General features: G+C 38.4%; 1 protein-coding gene across 4 annotated transcripts in view; it reads right to left on the reverse strand.

The window, feature by feature from the left end:
- The window catches only part of ZZZ3 (zinc finger ZZ-type containing 3), a 107727-nt gene that overhangs the window by 38517 nt on the left and 45986 nt on the right, over positions 1-23224 (reverse strand). For 2 of the 4 annotated variants that reach the window (XM_054721086.1, XM_054721085.1), the window contains exons 2-3: positions 22411-22543; positions 13773-15325 (exon numbers count right to left, since the gene is read on the reverse strand). In XM_054721086.1, coding sequence (XP_054577061.1) covers positions 13773-15274 — 1502 coding nt within the window. In that variant the 5' untranslated portion in view covers positions 15275-15325; positions 22411-22543. Of the gene's footprint in view, positions 1-13772; positions 15326-20705; positions 20860-22410; positions 22544-23224 lie in introns of those variants that run through there. The other 2 variants (XM_008139450.3, XM_028142460.2) reach the window with 2 other exon arrangements.

Genomic DNA, 23224 nt, shown 5'->3' on the forward strand with positions numbered 1-23224 from the left:
ACTACAGGCCCGGTGCATGAAATTCGTGCACGGGGGAAGGGGGGTGTCCCTCAGCCCAGCCTGCACCCTCTCCAATCTGGGACCCCTCCAGGGATGTCTGACTGCCCATTTAGGCCCAATCCTACCACAATCCAGAGCTGCTGGCTCCCAACTGCTCACCTGCCTGCCTTCCTGATTGCCCTTAACCGCTTCTGCCTGCCAGCCTGATCACCCCCTAACCACTCCCCTGCCAGCCTGATTGATGCCTAACTGTTCCCCTGCCAGCCTGTTTGCCCCTGACAGCCCTCCCCTGCAGGCCTGGTCACCCCTAACTGCCCTCCCCTGCAGGCCTGGTCACCACCAACTGCCCTCCCCTGCAGGCCTGGTCCCCCCCAACTGCTCTCTCCTGCAGGCCTGGGTCCCCCCAAAATGCCCTTCCCTGTAGGCCTGGTTGCCTCCAACTTCCCTCCTCTGCTGGCCTGGTCCCTCCCAACTGCCCTCCCCTACTGGCCTGATTGCTCACAACTGCCCTCCCCTGTTGGCCATCTTGTGGCAGCCATCTTGTGTCCACATGGGGGCAGCCATCTTGTGTGTTGGAGTGATGGTCAATTTGCATATTACTCTTTTATTAGATAGGATAGACTACAGGCCCGATGCACGAAATTCATGCAAGAGTAGGCCTTCCTTCCCCCGGCTGCTGGCACCGGCTTCCCTCTGGTACCCGGGACCTGGGCTTCCCTCCAGCCACCAGGACCCGGGCTTCCCTCATAGCCCCAGCTTCATCCAGAAGGTCTGGAAGGATGTCTGATCTAATTAGCATATTTTGCTTTTATTATTATAGATAGTATTCCATTGTAACAATACCACCTCATTTATGGACATCTGAACTGTTCCCACCTTCTGACTACTATGAAGAGGGCTACCAGGAACATGTGTGTGCAAGTTTTTATTTGAATACTTGTTTTTAATTCTTTTCAGTAGAATTGCTGGATCATGTGGTAATTTTATGTTTCACTTATCAAGGAACCAACAAATGAATTTCTACATGGGTACACCATTTTATTTTACATTTCCACCAGCAATGTATAAGGGTTTCCGTTATCCATTTTATAGACAACTGGTCAAGAATACAATTTGACCCAAAACACGAAATGGTCTGTAATGGGCATGTTTTGACAGTCCACCCTTTTCTCCAGGAAGACATCCTTGTGGAAAGAACATTCCAAGACAGACTTGACTTTTCCTCCCCTCCCCTCAACAACTCCACCTCTGACCATTTATAATTTTGCTGGGAATGGAAACCTGACCCAGGGCAAGTCAATCTATAAAACAGCCAAAAACCAGGTTCGCTTTACAGAATATGAAGAGGCTCTGGAGAAGAAAGGTCATCTAGATTTGGGACCAGGATAAGCATAGTGGGAAAGTCATCGCCAATTGCAAACTGAACTTATCAGGGAAAAGAAAAGTGTGCAAAAAACATTAGTAAAAAGAGAAAAACCAGTCTACACTGCACATAGAGAAGCTGAAGCAATTAAATAGTGACAGATTGTAATCTTTTGAAGCCTGGCTAGACTTTATTTCCTGACCTTGGATATTCATCAATTGTCTATTTAAAATAAATTTTTTAAAACATACTTTGAATGGGTTTCTGATTTCTGCAACCAACAAGCTTTTATTAAAACAAGCTCTGACTACCTCTATTTTTATTTCCCTTGTAGGTTTTTAAAATAACCTAAAGAGGTTCCATACTAGTTACTGGATTTTAACAGCTGTGTTTAAATTGAATACCTTTTGAAGTACCATACAAAGGCTTTCATAGTGAATTTTTTAAAGAATGTGTCAGTAATTTTTTTAATCCACATTTCCTTCAAACAATGGTTTGTTTTTCCAGATTTCTTGTGGCAATCAACCTTAAAAGATGACCTTTCAACTTTTTCCTAGTGCCTGTTTTTCTAAATCTATTCACAGACTTCTTGAGTTTTCCTTCATAAAAAAAAAGGATGCTAAATGCAACTGCATTGTGGTTAATGTTATAAAAGTTGCATGATCATCTAGAAAAAATCCTGACCAATCAAGAGTCACATATTTTCCCTACTCCAGAGTTTTAGATCACACATTCTAAGAAACAATAACTGTAACATCTAAAAAGTTCACCTTCTATTCTGGAATTGTAAATACATAAAAGTTTCATATAGTAGAAACAAGCTAGTAATTTTTAGTTATAAATTAATACTTTAATAGGCAACACACATCAAATATAGACAAGCTACATATCTGTTAAGCTATCTGTATAATATGTAGTTTCACAATAATTTCAAAGGCATAAGACATGTCTTGTCATTTTTAAATTATTTCTAGCATCTATTAAAAAATATGTTTATATAGAGAAAGCTGAGCAATATCCTCTATTGAAAATCTTTAAATACTAGGACAGACACACAAATAAATAAGGACACATTTTCTTTCAAGATTTGTAATTCAATAAAGACAACCCCAACCAAATTCTTATCATTCTGTATGCTTTCTAAAGCATAATGGCAAAATTCTAGATTGTAAAAATGTGTTTGAAACCATATAAAACATACTGATCATACCAAACTTGTACACTTGTTTTTAATATAGTAACATTCTCTTTGGGGTTTGGTATTAACAACCAAGCTCTCATTTTATATCGCCAGGCTAAAACATCATTTTACTACCATCCCTGATCACGAAATACACCCTTCTATACCTACCTCCATCCCCACTATAATCTCTCCCCAGTTCCTGAGTTTAGTGAACTATGTGAATGATGAGTATGTAGTTTATTCATTTCTTTCTCTTGAAAAACTAAAATCTAGAATTTTTTTAAAAAGGAAATCACTAATACTTACTAAATTCAGAGTCTTAAAAGTCAATCTAAACGATACCAAAATGTCTTCTATAAAAAGCATGCTAAATTTTTCTGACATTTTCAAAACATGATAAAAGCTTGACATTTCTCTGATAATACATCAACCATCTAGAAATACCTGGTTACCTCAAAGAGGTTGAGGTCTATGATTACAAACAAAGTAAAATTTGCTAGGATAGAGTACATAAGAAGCAGTAAATCAGTCTTGAAAAGATAGAAAAACTTGACAGAAAGAGGAAGATAACCAGGGGAATGGGTACAAGGGTAGGCAGTTAGGCACATAAGAAAGTCTAGAGTAGAACAACACAATAATCAAGGAACTAAAAGTTTAATCTATTTAGAATACAGAGTGAGAGGCAAACAGTAAAAGAGAATGTTTGAACACCATGCAATAACCCTGGTCGATGTGGCTCAGTGGTTAAAAATCAAGAGGAATATCTCAGCCACTGAAGTCCCAGCCCCACATCAGGCCCCCCAGATCAGGGTACCAGTGCCAAGAAGAGAAGTTCTCATAACTTCTGGCTATGAAAAGCAGCAGAGATTGTGTCTGAGTAAGACCAGAAGATCACTGGAGTTCCAGGTGTTACTCTTAAAGGGCCTGTGCACAGACTTACTCACTGACCAACTCATCGTGAGCTCCAGCGGTGGGGTACCAGCTCAAAATATAGCAAGGAAATACAGGGCGAAAATAGATTGTAAGGAATCAGGGTGAGGGCTGAAGGGCAGCTTTCTGCCAGACAGAAGTGGAGGCAGAGGCCACTGTTCCTTTGCTGGCCTCCCCACACAGAGCCAGCAAGTGAGCGCCCTGAGTCTCCACCCTAGTGATTCCCTGAGACCCCATCCCACCCAACTTTTGGGCACATCCAAGCCATTTCCAGTGGCTTTTCCACACAGCCTGTCTTGGCTCATGCTTCAGACTTTCCAAACGTCTCTCAAACAAGCAGCATTTGGCCCCAGCATGTCCCATACCTCTTGCTAAGTAACCCCAGGCCCAGCACTAGCGACAGCCAACCTGGGTTCACAGGTTGGCTTCCTCAAGCACCTTCAAATCCAGCACAAGCAGCAGCCATATGCAGATTGCTTTGTAGCTCATGCTAGGTGGCCCCAGACAGGGCACAGGCAGCAACTGACTTTGGCCTGCACCTCCAAGAAGCCCAAAAGCCAGCACACCTGGTGGACAGCTTCACATGATGCTGCATGACTGCCCAACCCCATCTACAAGCAACACACTCAAGGAGTGGACTTAGCGGGCACCAGAGCCCCACTGAAGCAAGTCCTTCCCCATGGAATCAGCCCACGTCATATCCTCCACAGTGGTCGCAGCCAGTGGTTGCAGCCAGTCCTTGCAGCAGATCAGCGTGGAGGTAAATCCTTCCCACTGATATGCTAACAGTAATCAAGACTCCACTGTACAACAGGAGGGTGCACACAGTGCACACATGGGGGGAAAGGGCACCCCTGGAGTGCCCACCTAGGGTGAACAAGGACACCATGCCACTGGGCTGCATAGGACACCTACTACATAAGGCCACCCGAACAAGCCAGGAGATGTAGCAGCTCTAACTAATAAACAGAAATAAACACAGGGAGACTATCACAATGAGGAAACCAAGAAACATCTCCCAAATGAATGAACAGAAGAAAACTCCAGGAAAAGAACTAAAAAAATGAACCAAGCAATCTACTAGATGCAGAGTTCAAAACATTGGTTGTAAGAATGTTCAATGAACTTACGGGAAGAGTAGATAAACTTAGTGAGAACTGCAAAAAGGACATGGAAACCATAGAAAAGAACCAGTCAGAAATGAAGCATACACTAACTGAAATGAAGAACAATTTACAGGGAATCAACAGTAGAGTCAACGAAGCCAAGGACCAAACAGTGATTTGGAATACAAGACAGCAAAAACATCCAATCAGAACAGCAAAAAAGAAAAAGAAAAAATTCCCTCCAAATGAGGCTTACCCATCATAATTAAGACATCAAAGGTTAAAGATAGAGAGAGAATCTTAAAAGCAGCAAGAGAAAAGCAGTTAGTTACCTACAAGGGAGCTCCCAACTGTCAGCTGATTTCTCAACAGAAACTTTGCAGGCCAGAAAGGTTTAACACGAAATATTCAAAGTGGTAAAAAGCAAAGACCTACAATCAAGATCACTCTACCCAGCAAACTTATCATTTAGAATATAAGGACAGATAAAGAGCTTCCCAGACAAGAAAAAGCTAAAGGAGTTCATTAACACCAAAGCAGTATTACAAGAAAGGTTAAAGGGTCTTCTTTAAGAAGAAGATAAAAAATGCAAATAATAAATAGACCAGCCAGTGTGGCTCAATCGTGTCTATTCCTGCACCAGGAAGTCACTGGTTCAATTCCCAGTAACAGCACATGCCCGGGTTTCAAGCTTGATCCCCAGTGTAGGGTATGCAGGAGGCAACCGATCTATGTTAATGTTTCTCTCTCACTGATGTTTCTATCTCTCTCTCCTCCCGTCCTCTTTAAAATCAATAAAGAGGGGGGACGGGACGGGACAGCAGCAGGCTGAAGAGGGTCAATGGAGGAAAAAAAGGGGGATATATGTAATACTTTCAACAATAAAGAATTATTAAAATAATAATAAATAAATTTAAAAATTTAATTATGAATAAAATGGCAATAAACACTTATCTAGCAACAATTACTTTACATGCAAATAGGTTATATGCTCCAATCAAAAGACATACAGTGGCTGAAAGAATAACAGATCAAGACCCTTACATATGATATACATAGGAGATTCACTTCAGATAGACACTCAGAGACCAAAAGTAAAGGAATGGAAAAAGTATTTCAAGAAAATAGTAAAAAACAAAACAAAAAAGCTGGGAGAGTAATGCTTACATCAGGTAATATGGACTTGAAAACAAAGGCTATCACAAGCAACAAAGAAGGATAAAGCTATTCTACTTCTGGATATTTACCAAAAGGTACCCCAAAACTCTAAATTGCAAAGACATATACACTGAGTGGCCAGATTATTATGATCTCTAAACGCATAATAATCTGGCCACTCGGTATATATCCTATTTAATAAAAGGCTAATATGCAAATTGTCCCCTCGACCAGGAGTTCGACGAGCAGGCAGGCCAGCCAACTACCCATGTCCCCTCTCCCTGGCCAGGTTGGCGGGACCCCACCCATGCACGAATTCATGCACTGGGCCTCTAATATATATATATATATAATAATCTGGCCACTCAGTGTATATATCCATATGTTCACTGTAGCATTATTTACAAAAATCAAGATATGGAAGCAACCTAAGTGTCCATCAATAGATGAATGGATAAAAAAAAAGCAGTACGTATATACAATGGAATATTACTCAGCCATAATAAAGAATAAAATCATGCCCTCTGCAACAACATGAAGGGACTTCGAGGGCACTGTGCTGAGTGAAATAAGTCAGAGAAAGACAAATGCCATATGATTTCATTTATATGTGGAATCTAAAAAAAAAAAGAGAGAGAGAGAGAATAAGCAGAATAGAAACAGACTCACAAGAACATTTTGATAGTTGCCAGATGGGAAGGTGGTTGGGAGTGAAAAAGGTGAACAGATTTAGAAGTACAAATTGTTCTGGTAGTTACAGAACAGTCATGGGGATGTAAAGTACAGCATTGAGAATATAGTCAATAATATTGTAATAACTATGCATGGTGTCAGATAGGTACTAGATGTATCAGAGTGATCACTTCTGTATATAAATGTCTAATCTCTGGGTTATAAACCTAAAAGTAATAGAATATTGTGCATCAACTGTAATTGAAAAATTAAATAGGAAAAAATATAATAATTTCCATATTGTCAACTAGCAGACTGGAAATGAGTATGATACAGAAAACACACTTAATGCATATTAAAATCAAAATTAAAATCTTCCAGTCATAACACAATAATTAACACCAAATACCCTCCTGTTATACACAACCAGAAAAAGTGGAGAAAATAAAGAAACAATTATTATTAGACATTGCACAACAGGCAGTGCAAGGCTGTGATCTGTGAGAGGGGGCAAATAAGTAAGATATGCCCTATGATCACACTTAATTGCTACATGGAGGAACTGTCCATACTATGGAACAGGTCTTGATGAGCAGACAGAAAACAATTTGGGGAAGCTGAGGTAGCTGGAGTTTGAGGGACAGAGCACCAAAGGGAAAGAAGTAAACCAGAAAGAGACAGAAAACATAGAAGTCTGCCTAGAGGTCCCCTTGAATTTTTGGTAAAAAACCAAGAACAACTATCAAGGAGCTATACAAGGAACAACATCAATGTTCTCAGGAGGTCAGAGTCATTCAGGTTTCAACCAGGCAGAATGAAGACCTTTTTAAATGAGGCACCAGAAAGGCCATGCTGTAGAAATAAACTAAACTTAGAAGTCCAGGCTACTCTGGACTTCCCCCTAATACAGATAGAAGCAAAAGCCTTAAGAGGATCAAGCTTATTATCAAGTAAATTAACTACCTGTCAGAACAAATTTCAACACTTTTTAAAAAAAGAGAACAACAAAAAGAGAACTGAAAGGTTAAAGTCGGTGGTGCATGAGCAGGCTAAATAGCAATCTCAGATCTTGATTTTTTAAAAATTGAATTTATTTAAGGAAAAACGGGACGGGAGATGAGGATATTCAAAGGGAAGGGCTACACAGAGAAAAGAGGGCCTTGGAGACAGGTTCAGGGGGTCAGCCCGGGATGAGCTGCCGCTGCCCAATACTACCCTGGTTGCAAGTCTAGTGGGGTCCCTTAGAGGTTAGGGGATACCTACCTGTGGGGAAAGGGAATGGCAAGGGCATGCTCCTTGGAGGGAGAGCGTGCACTGGGTCCTTTGTCTTGAGCATATTTATCTCTTTCTTGCAGGTGGAAATCTTAGGGGAGGTCTCAGGGGAGGGTCTTAATAGAATATTCATCAGCTTTCCAGGTGTGCTCTTTCAGGGTCATGGTCTCCACTGACTGGCTGGTGTCAGGGCAGGGGATCATTAGTCAATGTAGCTGGTCTTGAGGCAGCCACATCACCTGTCTGGTTTTGTTGCTTTTCTGGGCCTGGAGCTGAAACACAACTGAGGCCTAGATGTTATCTTTAGGGAGGAAAAGATTCCAAAACCGCCTGACTAGAGAAGTAAAAGATCAGGGGTTCAAACCACATGACCAGTGATATGCTAGGGAAAAACATGTTACCCTGGGAGTGAGGTTCTTAATTTCTCAGCTTTGTCCCTTGCTAGGCATCCAGGGCTTTCTGCCTTGGTGAGTTTCTGTACCTGTCCCATCGTCCTTGCTCTGGAGATCTAACAAGAACAAAATCCAGATATTCAACAATATATTTACAATATCCACCAGGTAAGTCTTACTAGACATGTGAAAACTAAATCACAACACTAGAGATTTCTGCCTCCTGAGAGAGCCCTGAACAAATTACTCACTCTCCTCTCACCACTTTACAAATTTCCCTATGTTAAAAATCATAGATTAAAGAGACAAATAGGCCCTAGCCAGTTTTGCTCAGTGGATAGAGCATCGGCCTTCTGACTGAAGGTCCCAGGTTCAATTCCAGTCAAGGGCACATGCCCAGATTGCAGGCTTGGTCCCCAGTAGTGGGCATGCAGGAGGCAGCCGATCAATGATTCTCTCTCATCATTGATGTTTTTATTTCTCTCTCCCTCTCCCTTCCTCTCTAAAATCAATAAATATACATTTTTAAAAAATAGAGACAAATAGAAGCAGATAAAACAGGGGTAAACAGACCCCCCCCCCCGCCCCAGGCAAGAGGGAGGGAAGGAGAAAAGGAATAAGGAAGGGAAGAAGGCAGGGAGGGAGGGAGGGAGCGAGGTCGTGGTCTCCACTGATTGCTTGGTGTCAGGGCAGGGGGTCATTAGTCAATGTAGCTGGTCCTGACTACTGGGAGGGAAGGACGGAGAGATATAAAGGTCACAAGACAGATCTTCCCATTAATTACTATATATTATATCTGATAACATGAATCATCATAAAAATAGTGGGTGTGGTATACCAGTCGGCTTAAGAAATGGGTAAAAATATATTTTGAGACTACTATAAAACTTATGAAATAAATTTCCTAATGCTAAAGCTTCCATTAAGTCTCAAATAAATGGTAATTGCTTTAGATGGGTTTTATTGTTAATGAATACTTATTATCTATCCTATATAATAAATGGCTAATATGCAAATCGAACGGCAGAACAACTGGTCACTATGATGCGCACTGACCACTCAACGCAGGAGCTGCGCCCCCGGTTGTCAGTGCACTCCCAAAGGGGGAGCGCCGCTCAGCCAGAAGCCGGGCTCACATCTGGCGAGCGCAGCGGCGGTGGCAGGAGCCTTTCCTGCCTCTGCAGCAGCGCTAAGGATGTCCGACTGCCGGCTTAGGCCCGCTCCCCGGCAGTCGGACATCCCCCAAGGGCTCCGGGACTGTGAGTTGTGTAGGCCGAACTGAGGGACCTCCCCCAAGAGCACAAATTTCATGCACTGGGCCTCTAGTCCTATATAATAAAATCCCAGCAACCATAACAGCGTAATGACCAGAACGACCGGTGGAACCAGTCACTATGATGCACACTGACCACCATGGGCCAGATGCTCAATGCAGGAGGAGGGGAAGGGGGACACTGAGGCCTGGAGGTGCATGCTATGGCCCAGGGATCTCAGGAACCACAAGCCCAGAGCTTGCTTTCCAATAAAAAAAATAAATTGGGGGGAAAAAAAAAAAAGCAGTCCACACCATCACCTTGGGAAGAATGGCTCCAGGAGGGAAAGGCCTCCCCAGGCCCCGCCTGGCCCGATGGCGCACCACGGGTTCACAGGGACTCACCGGTGCCATGCAGCAAGCACAGCCCCTCCAACTCCAAAGCCGACTGCACCAACAGCTGCTCCCTGTCCATCTCCATGGCGGACACAGCACTGCCAGGCCGCCTCAGCTCCAACTTCCAGCTTCTGGCTTCCTGCCCGCCCTTCCGGTACTACATGCGCTTGGCAGCATGGCTACACACACACACACAAACACACACACACACACACACACACACACACACACACACCCCGCCCCGAGCCAATAGCACCACAGCACAGGGCATTGATTTGGCCATGTGACTGAAATCCATGTGCAGTTAAACTGCATGTTTACATTTGTAGGGAAGCAGGGCAGCCCATTCCTACAGCCCACGTCACCTTCTAAGCTAAGAAAGGCCTGCTGATCTCCATGTTTTGCCTCCCATCCAGAATCAAAACCTCTTGGGGATGAATGATCCCAGCGATAGCCCCAAGATATGCTCAGTGTCACTGTCACAGACATTCCCAGTCATTACAGCCCGTTCCTCAGCCCACAGTGCCCTGCTCCACCCACTGCCACTCCTCACCTGTCACCCCTGAGGACCACCTTATGTTATCCTATCTGAAATGTGAGAAAGATCTCAAATGCCCCCTTGTCAATAGCTCCCTTGCCCTACCTTTCTTCCTCTAAAAACCTTGCATTTTAAAAATATATATTTGATTGATTTTGGAGAGGGAAATATAGAAACATCAATGATGATAGAGAATCATTGACTGGCTGCCTCCTGCACGTTCCAAACTGGGGATTGAAACCTCCCCTGGCTCCTCCCCCAATCCCTGCCCCCATCCCTCCCCTGGCCAGCAGCAGGCCCCCAGTGGTGGCGTGGCACTGAGGGAAGGGGGCGGGGGGGGGGGGGGGGGGGGAGGCGGGGAACCATAAGGTGGCAGGGTGCCGAGGAGGGCAGTGTCAGCATCTGGCGTCTGTTCCTTTCGCACCGGCCCAGCCACCGTCACCTCCTCTCCTGACCCCGCCATTATAAACATTAGCAATGTTATCAATGAGTTAACCTTTTGCAAGACCTCAAGAATCTAGAAACCCTAAAGTTTTTTCACCCCCTATCTGGTTCATGAAAGGTTACAACATCATTAAATGAAGCTTTCCAAGGCCCTTTAAACATATATTTTTAAAAATATTCTTGCACAATGAGAATTCAGAGGCAACAGAGCAAATCACATTTTCATCTGAAAATTTCTTTTCCAGTGAGCATCTTCTGAATTGGAAGAGAAAGCTCTGGATGTTAAAAACCAGGGCCTATAAACTCTTCCACACCTGCTCTCCCTAGAGCCAGAACTTCAAACTTAGAGATCAGTTTCCGTTCTTCTGATTCAAAAATCAGCAAAAAGTCAATTTCCAAACAGAAAGGGCAATCCACAGTGAAGTACATGATCTCAGTCAGTCTGGCCATTTAGGCCCAGAAGGGAGTCACTAGGTATTATCCACCACTATAACAGATTCATCAACCTTGAGATCAAAGCATTTGAGATAAAGTATATTTATTTTTATTCCCCATCCCTTAATCTTTGAGAAGGCACATCTGGTAAAACAATCCACAGCTGGACTCTTGCCAGAGAAAAAGATACTCATTAGTCCCTTGCTCACAGAGGAGTTTTCCATTTGGAAAAATAAATATATAAAAGCACACTGTAGATTTATGTCCTGGAGAAGAAACAGGGTACAAGTACCTAGAACATCTGAAGATTCATTTCACTGGCCTATGGCCTAATTACCATGAATCCGGTCTAAGGATAAGACTCTACCCACAGTATCTTTTCAATCATTTACAAGTGTTTAGATGACCCTATAGGTGATATATCCTTACAAACAAGATGGATAAATTTTAGCTAAATGCTAGGATAGAAAGTTGCTGATTATAATAATCCATGTTAATTTAGAAGAGAGTTGCAACTGGAATAAAGAAGAGCTCTGTCCTGCTAGCTCCAGACAAAGAATTATGCCATGCTCATTGTTTTCTATTAATAACATATATGTATTTTTTTAAACTGGCTACCAGGAAGTACTCATTCAGTAGTGCTGGAGATATTTCTGTGTAGGCTGGGCAATGACCATTTTTTCCTAGTTTCAAAAGGCAATTATTTGCAGAAATTTTCCAGCATGAGAAGAAAGAAGAAAAATACTTGATGGGTATATGTACATCTGTGTGTACAGAACAGCAATCCATCTACCCAACATGTCTTTTTTCCCCTTTACCTCAAGGGCCTTTTAACATTTTTAAACTGCCAGAAATATATTTGAGATTTAAAAGCACTTAAACAGGTATTATAATGCTATTTTTAACAATGACAACTTGGGTTAAAAAGAGCCAATATTATATCCAACCATCTCTTGGCTCTAGACAAAAAGCATAGTAATAGGGCTTTACTGAAACAGATTACATCTGACATGATCAAACATCTTCTCCCAATTTACCTTAAATTATCTCCAACCAAAATATTAATCAAGATGCTCCCTCTTCTCCTTTCTCATAATATGTTTTCTTTGCAGGGGAGGGAGTGAAATGTCAAAAGGTGCTATTTCAAAAGATTTGAAACAAGGCAAAAAAGAAGTTATTTCCTTTTGCCCAAAGTCACCCAATGAGGCATTAATTTGAGAACACTGTCCTAATAATAAAGGAACTGCTATGGAAATTCAAAGGACTTTGTATACCCTAAGAAACTCACAAAACTGTAATGCTGTCATTCTCAAGACTTAGGAATATGGAACATTGTTTTTTTAACAACTGTTGGATAGGAACATCATCCTTCAGAATCATCATGAGGGGAGATCTTACCAAAAAGTAACATTAAGAATTCATGGGAAAATATTTTTCATCATCAATAACCAGCTAAGCCTTAAGAGAGTTTCTCCTTTGCCAAAGAACCAATAAAAAGGAAAGAATAGACATAACAGAATATAATTTTGTAAAAATGAACATTTCTTGAGTTTTGGTATTTCCCCAAGACTTATGCTCTGCTTTCTTACACTTGTAGTTAAACAACTCTACTCTTATGAGCTGTTTTTCTTTCTCAAATTGGACCTCAAACATTTCAAATATATGACAATGCTAAAGCATTCCACAAAATAATGAATAAAATGCTCAGATATAATATCTCTTATCAAACCGAGTATTAAAATATTACTTACAAAATTTCAGAAGGGAGACCTATGCTAAAAGGCTACCAAATTACCATATGCAAATATGAATTATTTGTAATGCATGGCAAAAAGATTATTATGTTCCACAACCAAGATTTGATACTTTGTTCTGTTACATACCATTATCTGGCAACTGTCACAACAAAAAACATTACAAAGGTTCCTCTTATCAGTATTTTTACATAGCATATATAATCTGATTGTGATATTAATTCAAAAGCCTACACTGTAAAATAAAGATGATTAACATATATATGTCAGTCTTTTACTATTGCTGATATATGATAAACACTATTAACAGTTCCTTTCAGGATTATTCAGACATAATTAGCTCCAATTCTTCAAAGGAAATTTAAGCAAAACTGTGATAAATTTGGACTCTGAATTCTTTATTTTAAAAAGTACCTTCATTACAAAGGTTAAGAACTAGTATTATTTTAATTTAAGATACGGTCTCCCCTTATAACTTAGAATTAGGTAAAAGCAATCTCAAATGCTCTATGTCAATTACAGAGCAGACTAAACTCTTTTCCCATATTATAAATTAAGTCTAATGACATAAAACTTATTAAAAACAAAAACATCATCAACCAAGTTTCTATATGTCACTTCTAATTAAGACATGTTGAAATACCAAAACTAGAAAACCACATTGCCATTGAGAAAATAAAAGTTGAGTTTTAAAGTCTTTCTTTTTTTGGTAGATTGTTTTTTTAATGAGATGAGAAAATTATGTTAAAGTTAAAACTTCAGCTAAAGCATTAGTTTTTAGCTGTAATAGAAATGCTAAGAATAGACATTTACAAATACTGAAAACTTGGGGAATAATAAACAAAGCAGAATTCATGGTTACCATATTTACACATACTCTTTGTTGTGTTTCAGTGCCACATGATCTGATTCAAAGTAATAAACATCAGGATCATCATCTTCCTCTTCTGTAATGTGCGGATTGGCACTCTCTTTGGCAGATGGCAAATTTCCAATATTGAGTCTTGCCTCCGAGGGTGGCTTACTTTGTCCTTCACTCCCATAATTTTCAGAGTCACAACATATCCCTTTATCATTCTGAGAAATTTCATCAGGATTTGTGGGAGACTCACTTATATTATCACTAACAATTACATTTGTTTCATTGGGACTCAGATTATTCTCCTCCAATTGTCCATTTTCTCTGCAAGGAGAACTGTTTTTTGTGGGACTACTTCTGGTAGGGGCCGCCCTTCGTGGTGAAGTTCTCAGAGTATATCGATGTTCTTGAGGTTCTGATAAAGACATCGTTTGAGCTGACACACCATCTAGAACAGAAGATGGTTCCAGTTCTCCAGAGTCTGGCATACTCTCAAGTCTTGTGTCCAGGGCGTTGTTGGTATTTTCATTACACTGCTCTTTTGAGGCACTGCTATCTCCCACCACATCTACTTCCTCTTCAGAATCCCTTAAAGACGACTGAATTTCAGGAAATGGGCCTGTAGCTGGCTCAGTCGTCAGCTGATTAACATGCTCCACAGGCAGGCAGGCAGTTACTCTTTTGTGGTCCTCCAACTTGACCTGCACTTCTGAATTCGTGCAAGGCACGTTATGGTCTATATAACTGTCCTCCTTCCTACTGTCAAGAAACACTGAAGTGCAGGTGTCTGAATCCCCATTTTCAGCTACTGATTTTTCCTGTAATGGGTAGGAACCAGTGCTGTTTTGTTTAGTGTTCCCATCAGGCTGACAGTCATCAGAGTTTACACCAGCTGAATCACTGTCATCAACACCATTGACAGCCAAATAGCCTGTGATTTCTTCAACTACTGCAGAATTAAGTGGCCCCTCCTCACTGACATTCACCTTTTTAATTTCCCTTTTCTCACAATCATCCAGTATAAGACATCGACAAGCTCGTTTAGTCCCTTGAAAATCTGCATCATTGTCCACTACTGTACTTCTCTGTTCTGCTGACTCCTTGTCTGATTTTACAGGTGAATCTTCTTCTGAACTGTTTGGTGCTTCAGATCTAAGACAACGCTTAATTCTTTTTAAAACTGGTGAAACAGGTTCTGTTTGCCTTTTCTCACAATTTTCTACAGCCTGCCTTTCTATATTATCTTTTTCTGAAGAAAGTCGTCTTTTCCTAGGGCTTACCCATGATTCTCGAGTACTTTGCTGTTTTAAATCAGTAGTTCTCCCACTATTACTTCCCTTCTGAATTTGCACGGGCTCTGGTCTCTTCTTTGGTGATCTTGATCGTACTTGAGAATGAGAAGAGATTTCTTCAGGGTGAGCAATGCTACGATTTCTTAAAGTTCTACCACAAAAAGATTCATCCAAGCCGTTTAACCCCACTGTTGATCTTGTAACACGAGTAGATCGGGAAGCAGCCATACTATGGCAAGTCCCTACAATACGGTCATCATGATCCACTCATTGGGAAACCTTCAAAAATGTAAACAAAATAATGAGAAAAAGGTAATAGTTAATATACCTAAAACAAAGGTATAAAGCCACAATTTTTTAATCCAAGTATAGCCAATATTAACAAATTACTTGACATAATTTATTTTATTAACAATAAAATTAATAACTAACCATTCATTATATGGCAGTTAATATGTTCCAGGAATCATTCTATATGGTTTATACACATTAACTCACTTAAATCTCATAACAACTAGAATAGGTGCTATTATCATCCCTACTTTACAAATGAAGGGACTGAGCCACACACATTTTAAGTTATCATCCAAAGCCACCCAGCTAAGTGGCAGGGCAGGGCTCTAGAGACCAAGCTCTTAACCTGCCTCACTGTGTATCTGCCTCTCAGATTTGGGCACAAAGGGCCCAGGAAAGACCTCTCTCAAAGACAGGATTTCATCTTGGTTATTAAAATAATAATCTTGAATTTATGTAGAAAGCTATCAAAAAACTATCCCAATCATTTCTCATGTTTTCTCAAAATATTCCTGGGAGGTAAAAAGGTAGAAACTGCTCTTTTAATTCACTCTTACTACAAGGAGTTTCAGGTCAAATCCTTTGATAACAAACTACGTGGCATCCAAAAATTTTTTATTGCAGCACAATTTTTTTTGTAAAGCAGATTGATAGAACTCACAATCTTAGTTTGCAGTTGGCTAAGGGCAAAACATAAAGGAACCAAGCCTCCCTAGTTCCTACAAGTAGAGCCATAATTAGCAAGTGAAACAATTAGCAAGTGAAACAAAGTATTCTAAATAGGATTAGAAGACTAAGGAAAGAAGCCCCTGAAGCAAATACTGCCTTTAAGAAATCAGAAGTATACTTATAACCCCATCCTTTCCTTCTTTGAACTCCTATATATGTGAGTATGCCACAGTTTTAAAGCATATTGGGGAGATGAGCTTTTTCTGGTGTGAATGCTTGGTATTCCTAAGATAAATATGTGAGGAAAACTGAAAAAAGCTCTGGGGGTTTAGTGGTTATTTCCCAAAGGCTCTCTGATGGAGCAGAATAAAGGAGCTGTTAACATTTCAAGTCTCCATTCTTCTGCTCCTGTGTTTAGCTTTCATAAGATACTTTGCCACTTCACTGTCTAACTTCTACCTGGGGTGCAGGATAGACAGGAAAAGAAGTCAAAAATGGCTGTGGTACAAAGTTTCACAGTGTCCCTCTCCCCTCTCCCTCTTCCTTTCTGCCATCCTTCAGCCTTCCTCTAATCCCCCAAATGCCATTCTATGTAGCCCTCCCCCCCTCCCCCCCCGCAAATCAAATACAATTTGTTCTTTGTCTCAATTGGAAGTATGTAACAGGAAAGGTTATGAAGAACCACAGAATACACAGCAACTTGTTATCACAAACAAAAAGAGAAACATTAAAAGCAACTGTCTTGCTGTTCCTGCCGGTTGGCAAATGAACTGAGTGAGAAAGGACCCAGTAACATATGTAAGTTGGTTGAATGTAGTTTTGTTTCAGAGTATGGCATACTTTTACATTTCTAATTATTAATTTTTAAAAATTTTACAAGAATCATAAAACCAGTTCTGGGATTAAAGCATGAAAATTTGTTCTAGATAGCAATCACATGAGTAAGTGTGGGATGCCAATCAGAACTTAGAAATACATTTCTCACAGTAAACTTTTACTGTTTTGGGATTCATTAGAGGAACCTCACATGTAATTCTCTTTTGTTAAAATCATATTAAGATTACATTCTCTTCTTTTTATTCACATATAATAAACACTGTATGACCCATAAATATCCACTTTTAATTACAAAAATTTTTTATTTTGAATGTTTCAAAAAGCACAAACTAAAAAATTTAATATAAATTTATTTGTCTCATATACCCAAACTTGGACCTCTCAATCTTAAAGGTGACTGATTTTTAAATATTAAATACCTATGTAAATATACAAAGAAACAAATGAATTATAAAATGCAAATATCATTGATGCAAATTTGAGTATATTCATGATTTATGGCTCAAATATAATAATGAAAACAGTAACAACTAACACACATAAAAAACCTGGTAATCTTTACTTTTTAAAATGTGATGCCAACTAAGGGCATATAAATCACAAATAATTCCAATGAGTATTCTTAGCCCTTCTTTCTATGTTAATCTGAATGAGAGCAAAATCCCTGTGTTGTCCTTATTAAAATAAGCATATTAGTAGTAGTAGCACCCAGAAGTACTATAAATATATATATGAATATAAATATATATATTTATATTCATATATATTTATATGTGTGTGTGTGTGTGTATATCATAAAACACCACAGGTGAGGGCCTATTTCATTCCTCCACCATTCAGTGATCAAAACACTGATTAATAGGAAAGATTAAACCTTTTTGTTTCTTTTACTAAAAATGTTTTTATTCCATTCAATAATTACAATGAAGTCCAAGTTTTACAGTTCTCAAATCCTGTGCTATTGGGCGATATTTAAAGTGAAACTGGGTTTATAACAAAGACCTTTTGGTATCTCAAACTTATGCAATTCAAAGTGTAGCCTGAGGACCAGCATCATGGGCATCTCCTGCAAGCTTGTTAAAAATGCATAATATGAGGCCCTGCCCCAGACTTGCCAATTAATCAGATTCCTAGGTAATTTATAAATCTCTGAGGGTTTGAGAAGCAGGGCCTTAAGACTACTACATTCAGACAGTATTATATTAAAATGACAGTGTCATCAAGTTTTAAACTAAATTAAGACTTATTTATCTGATTCCTTGTTACCAATAAAAAAATTTATAAATAAAGCCATAATCTCTTTGGCAAAGGAAGCACCAAATAGAGGATTGTAAAAATTTCTTGCCTGAAATTAGGTAATAAATTGCTTAAAATTCTGAGGACTAGAGTTAAATAATATTTTTAATATTTTTATTTTATTTATTTATTTTTAAAGATATTTTTTTAAATTTATTTTTAGAGAGAGAGGAAGGGAGAAGAATAGTGAGAGAAGCATCAATATGAGAGCAAAACATCCATCGGCTGCCTCCTGCACGTACCTCATTGGGGATCAAGCCCAAAACCCAGGCATGTGCCCTAACCAGGAATTGAACCCGTGACCTTTCAGTGCATAGGACAATACCCAACTGAGCCACACTGGCCAGTGCAAGATAAATGACATTTTAATATTCTTCCCTCTCATGATTTTTCTTCTGTTCTAACTTTTTTCTTGAACTTTTCTACTTTGGACAGGCATACATAAAGGCATACACTTTCTGTAGTTACCTGATAAACAGAGTACAAAATTCAGTGACCAGAAAGGGACAAAAGAAAGTCCTGATTATCTCAACCAAATCTCAACATTATTTTGCCATGGTTAGCAAAGTATTATAGACTAAAGCAATTGTTTCCTTCATTTTAGCTGCATAATACAGTTACTGAAGAAATTCAGAGAATTTCTTTGGAGCACAAAATTGTATTTCTGACAAAATTTAAGTTGCTAAGGATCACTTTAGTTTTAGAATTAAAGGAAACTGTTAGTTAACATATTCATCTAAGCAAAACCCAATCTAGCAACTAGAATGAAGTTTTCCCTATATGTTATCCACCAGTAATGAATATGATGGCACTTTCTAGAATAGAGAGAAAAGAATGTAATGAATCATTAGAAATTAAACTGACTCCCTTCCTCTCTTTTGTACCCTCATAAAGTTTTCAACTTATTGGAGGGGCTTATCTGAGAAGAGCAGCTATCAACCAAATTTCAGCCTCTCCTTTCATATTAAGCCCTAAATCCTACGCCAAATTCCACATATCTCAACCATTTATTTTCTGTTGGAACTACTCTTCTCCCAATTTGAATCTACTTTTATCTAAAATTTAATAGGGTTCTAAAACAGTATTAGCTATGTTTCAGATCATAAATTTCTAGCCCCTGTGAACACATCAGAAGTACATCAATAAGAACTGAAAGGAATAATAAAGTTTAAACTAAAATGGTCCTCCTAATGCAACACTACTCCAGCTATCTATCACCTTTACTTAAGAAAAAGAAATCTCAAGATGATATTTCAAAGACATTGCCCCTACCCTAACTTTTTGCTCCTACTATAATTATCAAAGTAGTACAGTTAATTTTGGGGATTGAGGGACTGGTAACCAATTCTCCATTAACAACAATGTTTTAGCTGATATTTATTACAATAATATTTAGTTTTATTGAATGAACAATTTTTAAGAAACTGGCCATGATACCAGGTAGACAAACCAAAATGAAAAGCAAAAATGAGCAAGAGCAACTGAAAATATTATTATTTTTCTTTCTGTCTAGAACAGCGATTTTCAGACAGACAGTTCCTTAGGGGAAAAGAGGGGTTAAGGGGGTAGAGAGCCTGAGCAAAAAAGAAAAAAGAAAGAACTCATTGACAGGGACAATTGTGCGGTGATTGCAGGAGGGAGGGATGGATGGAGGTGGAACAGGGAGTGGGGGGATAAATGGTGATGAAAAAATAAAATAAAGAAAAAAGAATTTTTAAAACACTCAAACCTGACTATTTAGTTAGGGGCACTGACCTCTTTCTTTTCCCTTAAATTGTCAAACTAAAAAATGAAAACAGCCAACAGAACAATAGCTGTTCAGTATAGATGAATCAAAATTACACCTATTTTTTTTTTGTCAGATAGCAAAAAATTATAGTTTTTGGTATGCCGCAGAATTTTAGTAATTAGTTCATGTGTGCCATGGGGTGGAAAAGGTTGAAAATCGCTGGTTTAGAACATTAAGAATGAACTGCTTAATAATAGTTCAGACTATCCTCGTCACACAATTCTTTTAAGACATTTCTTCAGCCGAGTAATTACCACTATTTCTATTAGGTTAAAAGTACCTGTAAGGTTAAAAGTAGGAGAGTGAAACCTGGGAACCACCTATGCAATTCAACTTATTCTTAATATTCACCTTTCTGAAGCTTGGTAACTCTGTTATGTATTGCCTTGCATAAAAGGATCTCCTCTTTCCCATTAAGAGAAACAGATATATGATTGATAGATGACAGATGGATATATTAGAGCTGAATGAATACCCACTTAAAGCGACAACTGGGAACAAAGAGAAGTAAAGAAATTTCATAATGCCCTTGAATAAAAAATACATAGAAGGTCAAATATGCTCTAGAAATTGCAATGTAATAGTCACTTCATTTATGCCCCTGTTGGAAAAAGAATGAGAAAATATTTCATCCCCATCCCATTCCCTATAGCTCCACATTCCTATGAACTGCATAATTTTCCATGCAGAATATAGACAAATAAGCTCCCCCCTCAAAAAAAAAAAAAAATCAAACTGTTGATATCTTCACTACTGCAAAACTAAATAACTTACCTGTACAACCAAAGATCTATCATTGTGGAAATATTATCTCTTTTCCTTATATCCTGAAGGAGTTGGAGCTATGATCTAGAATAGAGCTTAAACATCAGGGTTTCAGACTCTCAGCTTCAGCCATGGAGAATACTAGAACCTCTTAAATTCCTTTCTTTAAAATAAAATAATGAAAAAAAAAATTAAAGAAGCAAATTAACTTATGCTAATAGATATACTCCTTCTGCAATAAGAGGAAATAGCAGGTAACAGAATATCTGTTCACAGTAATATTGTTGGTATTTCTTGGTGACTTTGTAGCTTCAGAGATACTAAGAAACTGGAAAAGATCTTTAGGAACAACAATAACAAAAAAGCTTAACATATACTAAATCCTTACAACTCAATATTAGTTTGAGTCAAACTTTGACTCAGTTCGTAATCTAGAATCTCAGGCACTATTTTTTGGAGATGACCCAAAGACTGCCCATTATACGAGTCCTCATACAAAATCTATGAACTCTTATTCTAGAGCCTTTCCCAAACGTTGGCCTTCATATACAGAACTGGGAATTGAACAAGAAAAATAATTTAGGTTATGCATACCAACTAATCAACCAAGTCTTCTATATCTGTATGATAACCTTGATGATTATTAAAGTGCTACAAAGACTATTATAAAGGGAAATTTCTATTATTTTGGCATATGGATTTTCAACAAGGACAAAACCAATAAGGATTTTCTGGTTTTAGTACCCAGATGGCCAGATATTTTAATTACCTTAATTAAATTCCATTTCATGGTCAGTTAGGCTAATTACAGTTTTACTTTATAATAATATCTTTTTCAGAGAATCTGACTAAAATGAATTATTATGAATGTCCATTTGGAAACAAGGAGAAAGACCAGGAAAAAGACTAGCGATGTTTATGATGGAAATTGTCACTTTATTATAAACATTCTAAAAGTGCCACTATTTTCGGTGAAGGTTTATTTTTAAAACTGATGCAACTTATCAAGCTTTGTAAACCAGGGTTACTGCTTAGTAAAACTAGATAATGTTTTAGTCAGCTAGGAAGTGACCAGGGCTGATATCTAATATCAGTAGACAAAACCTCTCCCAAATATGCCTTGTAAATTATTGAAAAGTAAAAGGTAGGAAAATTAACTAAGTAAAATAACTTAATACTACATTTAAATAAAATGTTTGAAATTAACATGAGGGTTAACAGTAAAAACATGGTCCTATAAAAAGTAACCCTTAACATGAAAATTCACTCTTCTTAAAGCAAAGATTCCAACTGCCAACTCCTTTGTACCCAACCCTGACAACCTTTCACAAACATGGCAAAACATTACATTCTATAGTGCACAGTGGTGATGGCAATCATCAGAGACAAAGAGGATCCACAATATAAGATGTGTCTTGAGTATACACTGATACACCAAATCTAGCATTCTATCAAGTTCTAGTCACCAGGTTACTACCTTTTTGTATAGGATTTGCTATAAGAACATCATCCATTATATTTACCAGGCAAGGACATCTGCAACTGTTATTTTCACAAAAGAACTGATACTTATAGCTGACTCCTACAAGTATTAACACAGGATCGTACAAATGTGTTTCTAAATAGCCTCATACACTGAAAAACAAACTTTAGTCAATTACTTCTACTAATACTACAGCCTGCTTGGCCTTAATAAAGATTACATTTTTCTTACCTTTTTGAAAGCGTTTCGCCTAGTATTTGATTCCCAAGCGTCTGCATTTATCTGTCATCATTGTTAATGTCCATGTTACATTGAGACTTCAGGTATTAATTATTTATATGGTTGTACTAGCACAACTTGATATCTGTGAAGGGAAACCACAATATAGTCACTATGGATGTGTTACTGTTTACAGATTTGTGGATAAAACTGACAATTCTAAGCAGACAGCACAATGCATTTTCTAATAAATTACAAAAAAAACATTGCTAATATTTAGCTACAAAATGTGTTATCTTCAATGATAGATGATTTGCTAATAAAGGTCTTACAAATGCTTCTCAGAGTACCAACATAAAATACTTCAAAAATTACCTCGAAATTTAAAATTTGAAAGCTCCTTAGATTCCTTTTGACTACCAACATAAATATACATCATTTTCCAGAAGTCTGTAACTTCTCAGACATTAATAGAAAAGTATCATTTTTGTATTTTATAATAATATTAGGGAATAAACTTATAATGCTTATGAATGAAATAAAAAGGATCCCTTAAATGTGACTTTAATACTGTCGATGCCTTTTAAAGTAATATTTTTGCTCTGGTTACATTATCCCTCTGTGACTAATTTGTCAACATTATTTTGAAAGTAAATAGAAAATAAATATGACCAAGTAAATTAAGAAATAAACTAAGATGTAACTGTACAAAAACAATTATTTAAAAGTAAACTTCTTAAAAACACAGACTTTATTCAAGATCACAAGTCTGAAAAGCACATTGATGTGCTTACAATGAAGAAAAGCATTATAAACTTATTCATAT

The sequence above is a fragment of the Eptesicus fuscus genome, chromosome 9 (assembly GCF_027574615.1).
Source record: "Eptesicus fuscus isolate TK198812 chromosome 9, DD_ASM_mEF_20220401, whole genome shotgun sequence".
Lineage (NCBI taxonomy): Eukaryota > Metazoa > Chordata > Mammalia > Chiroptera > Vespertilionidae > Eptesicus > Eptesicus fuscus.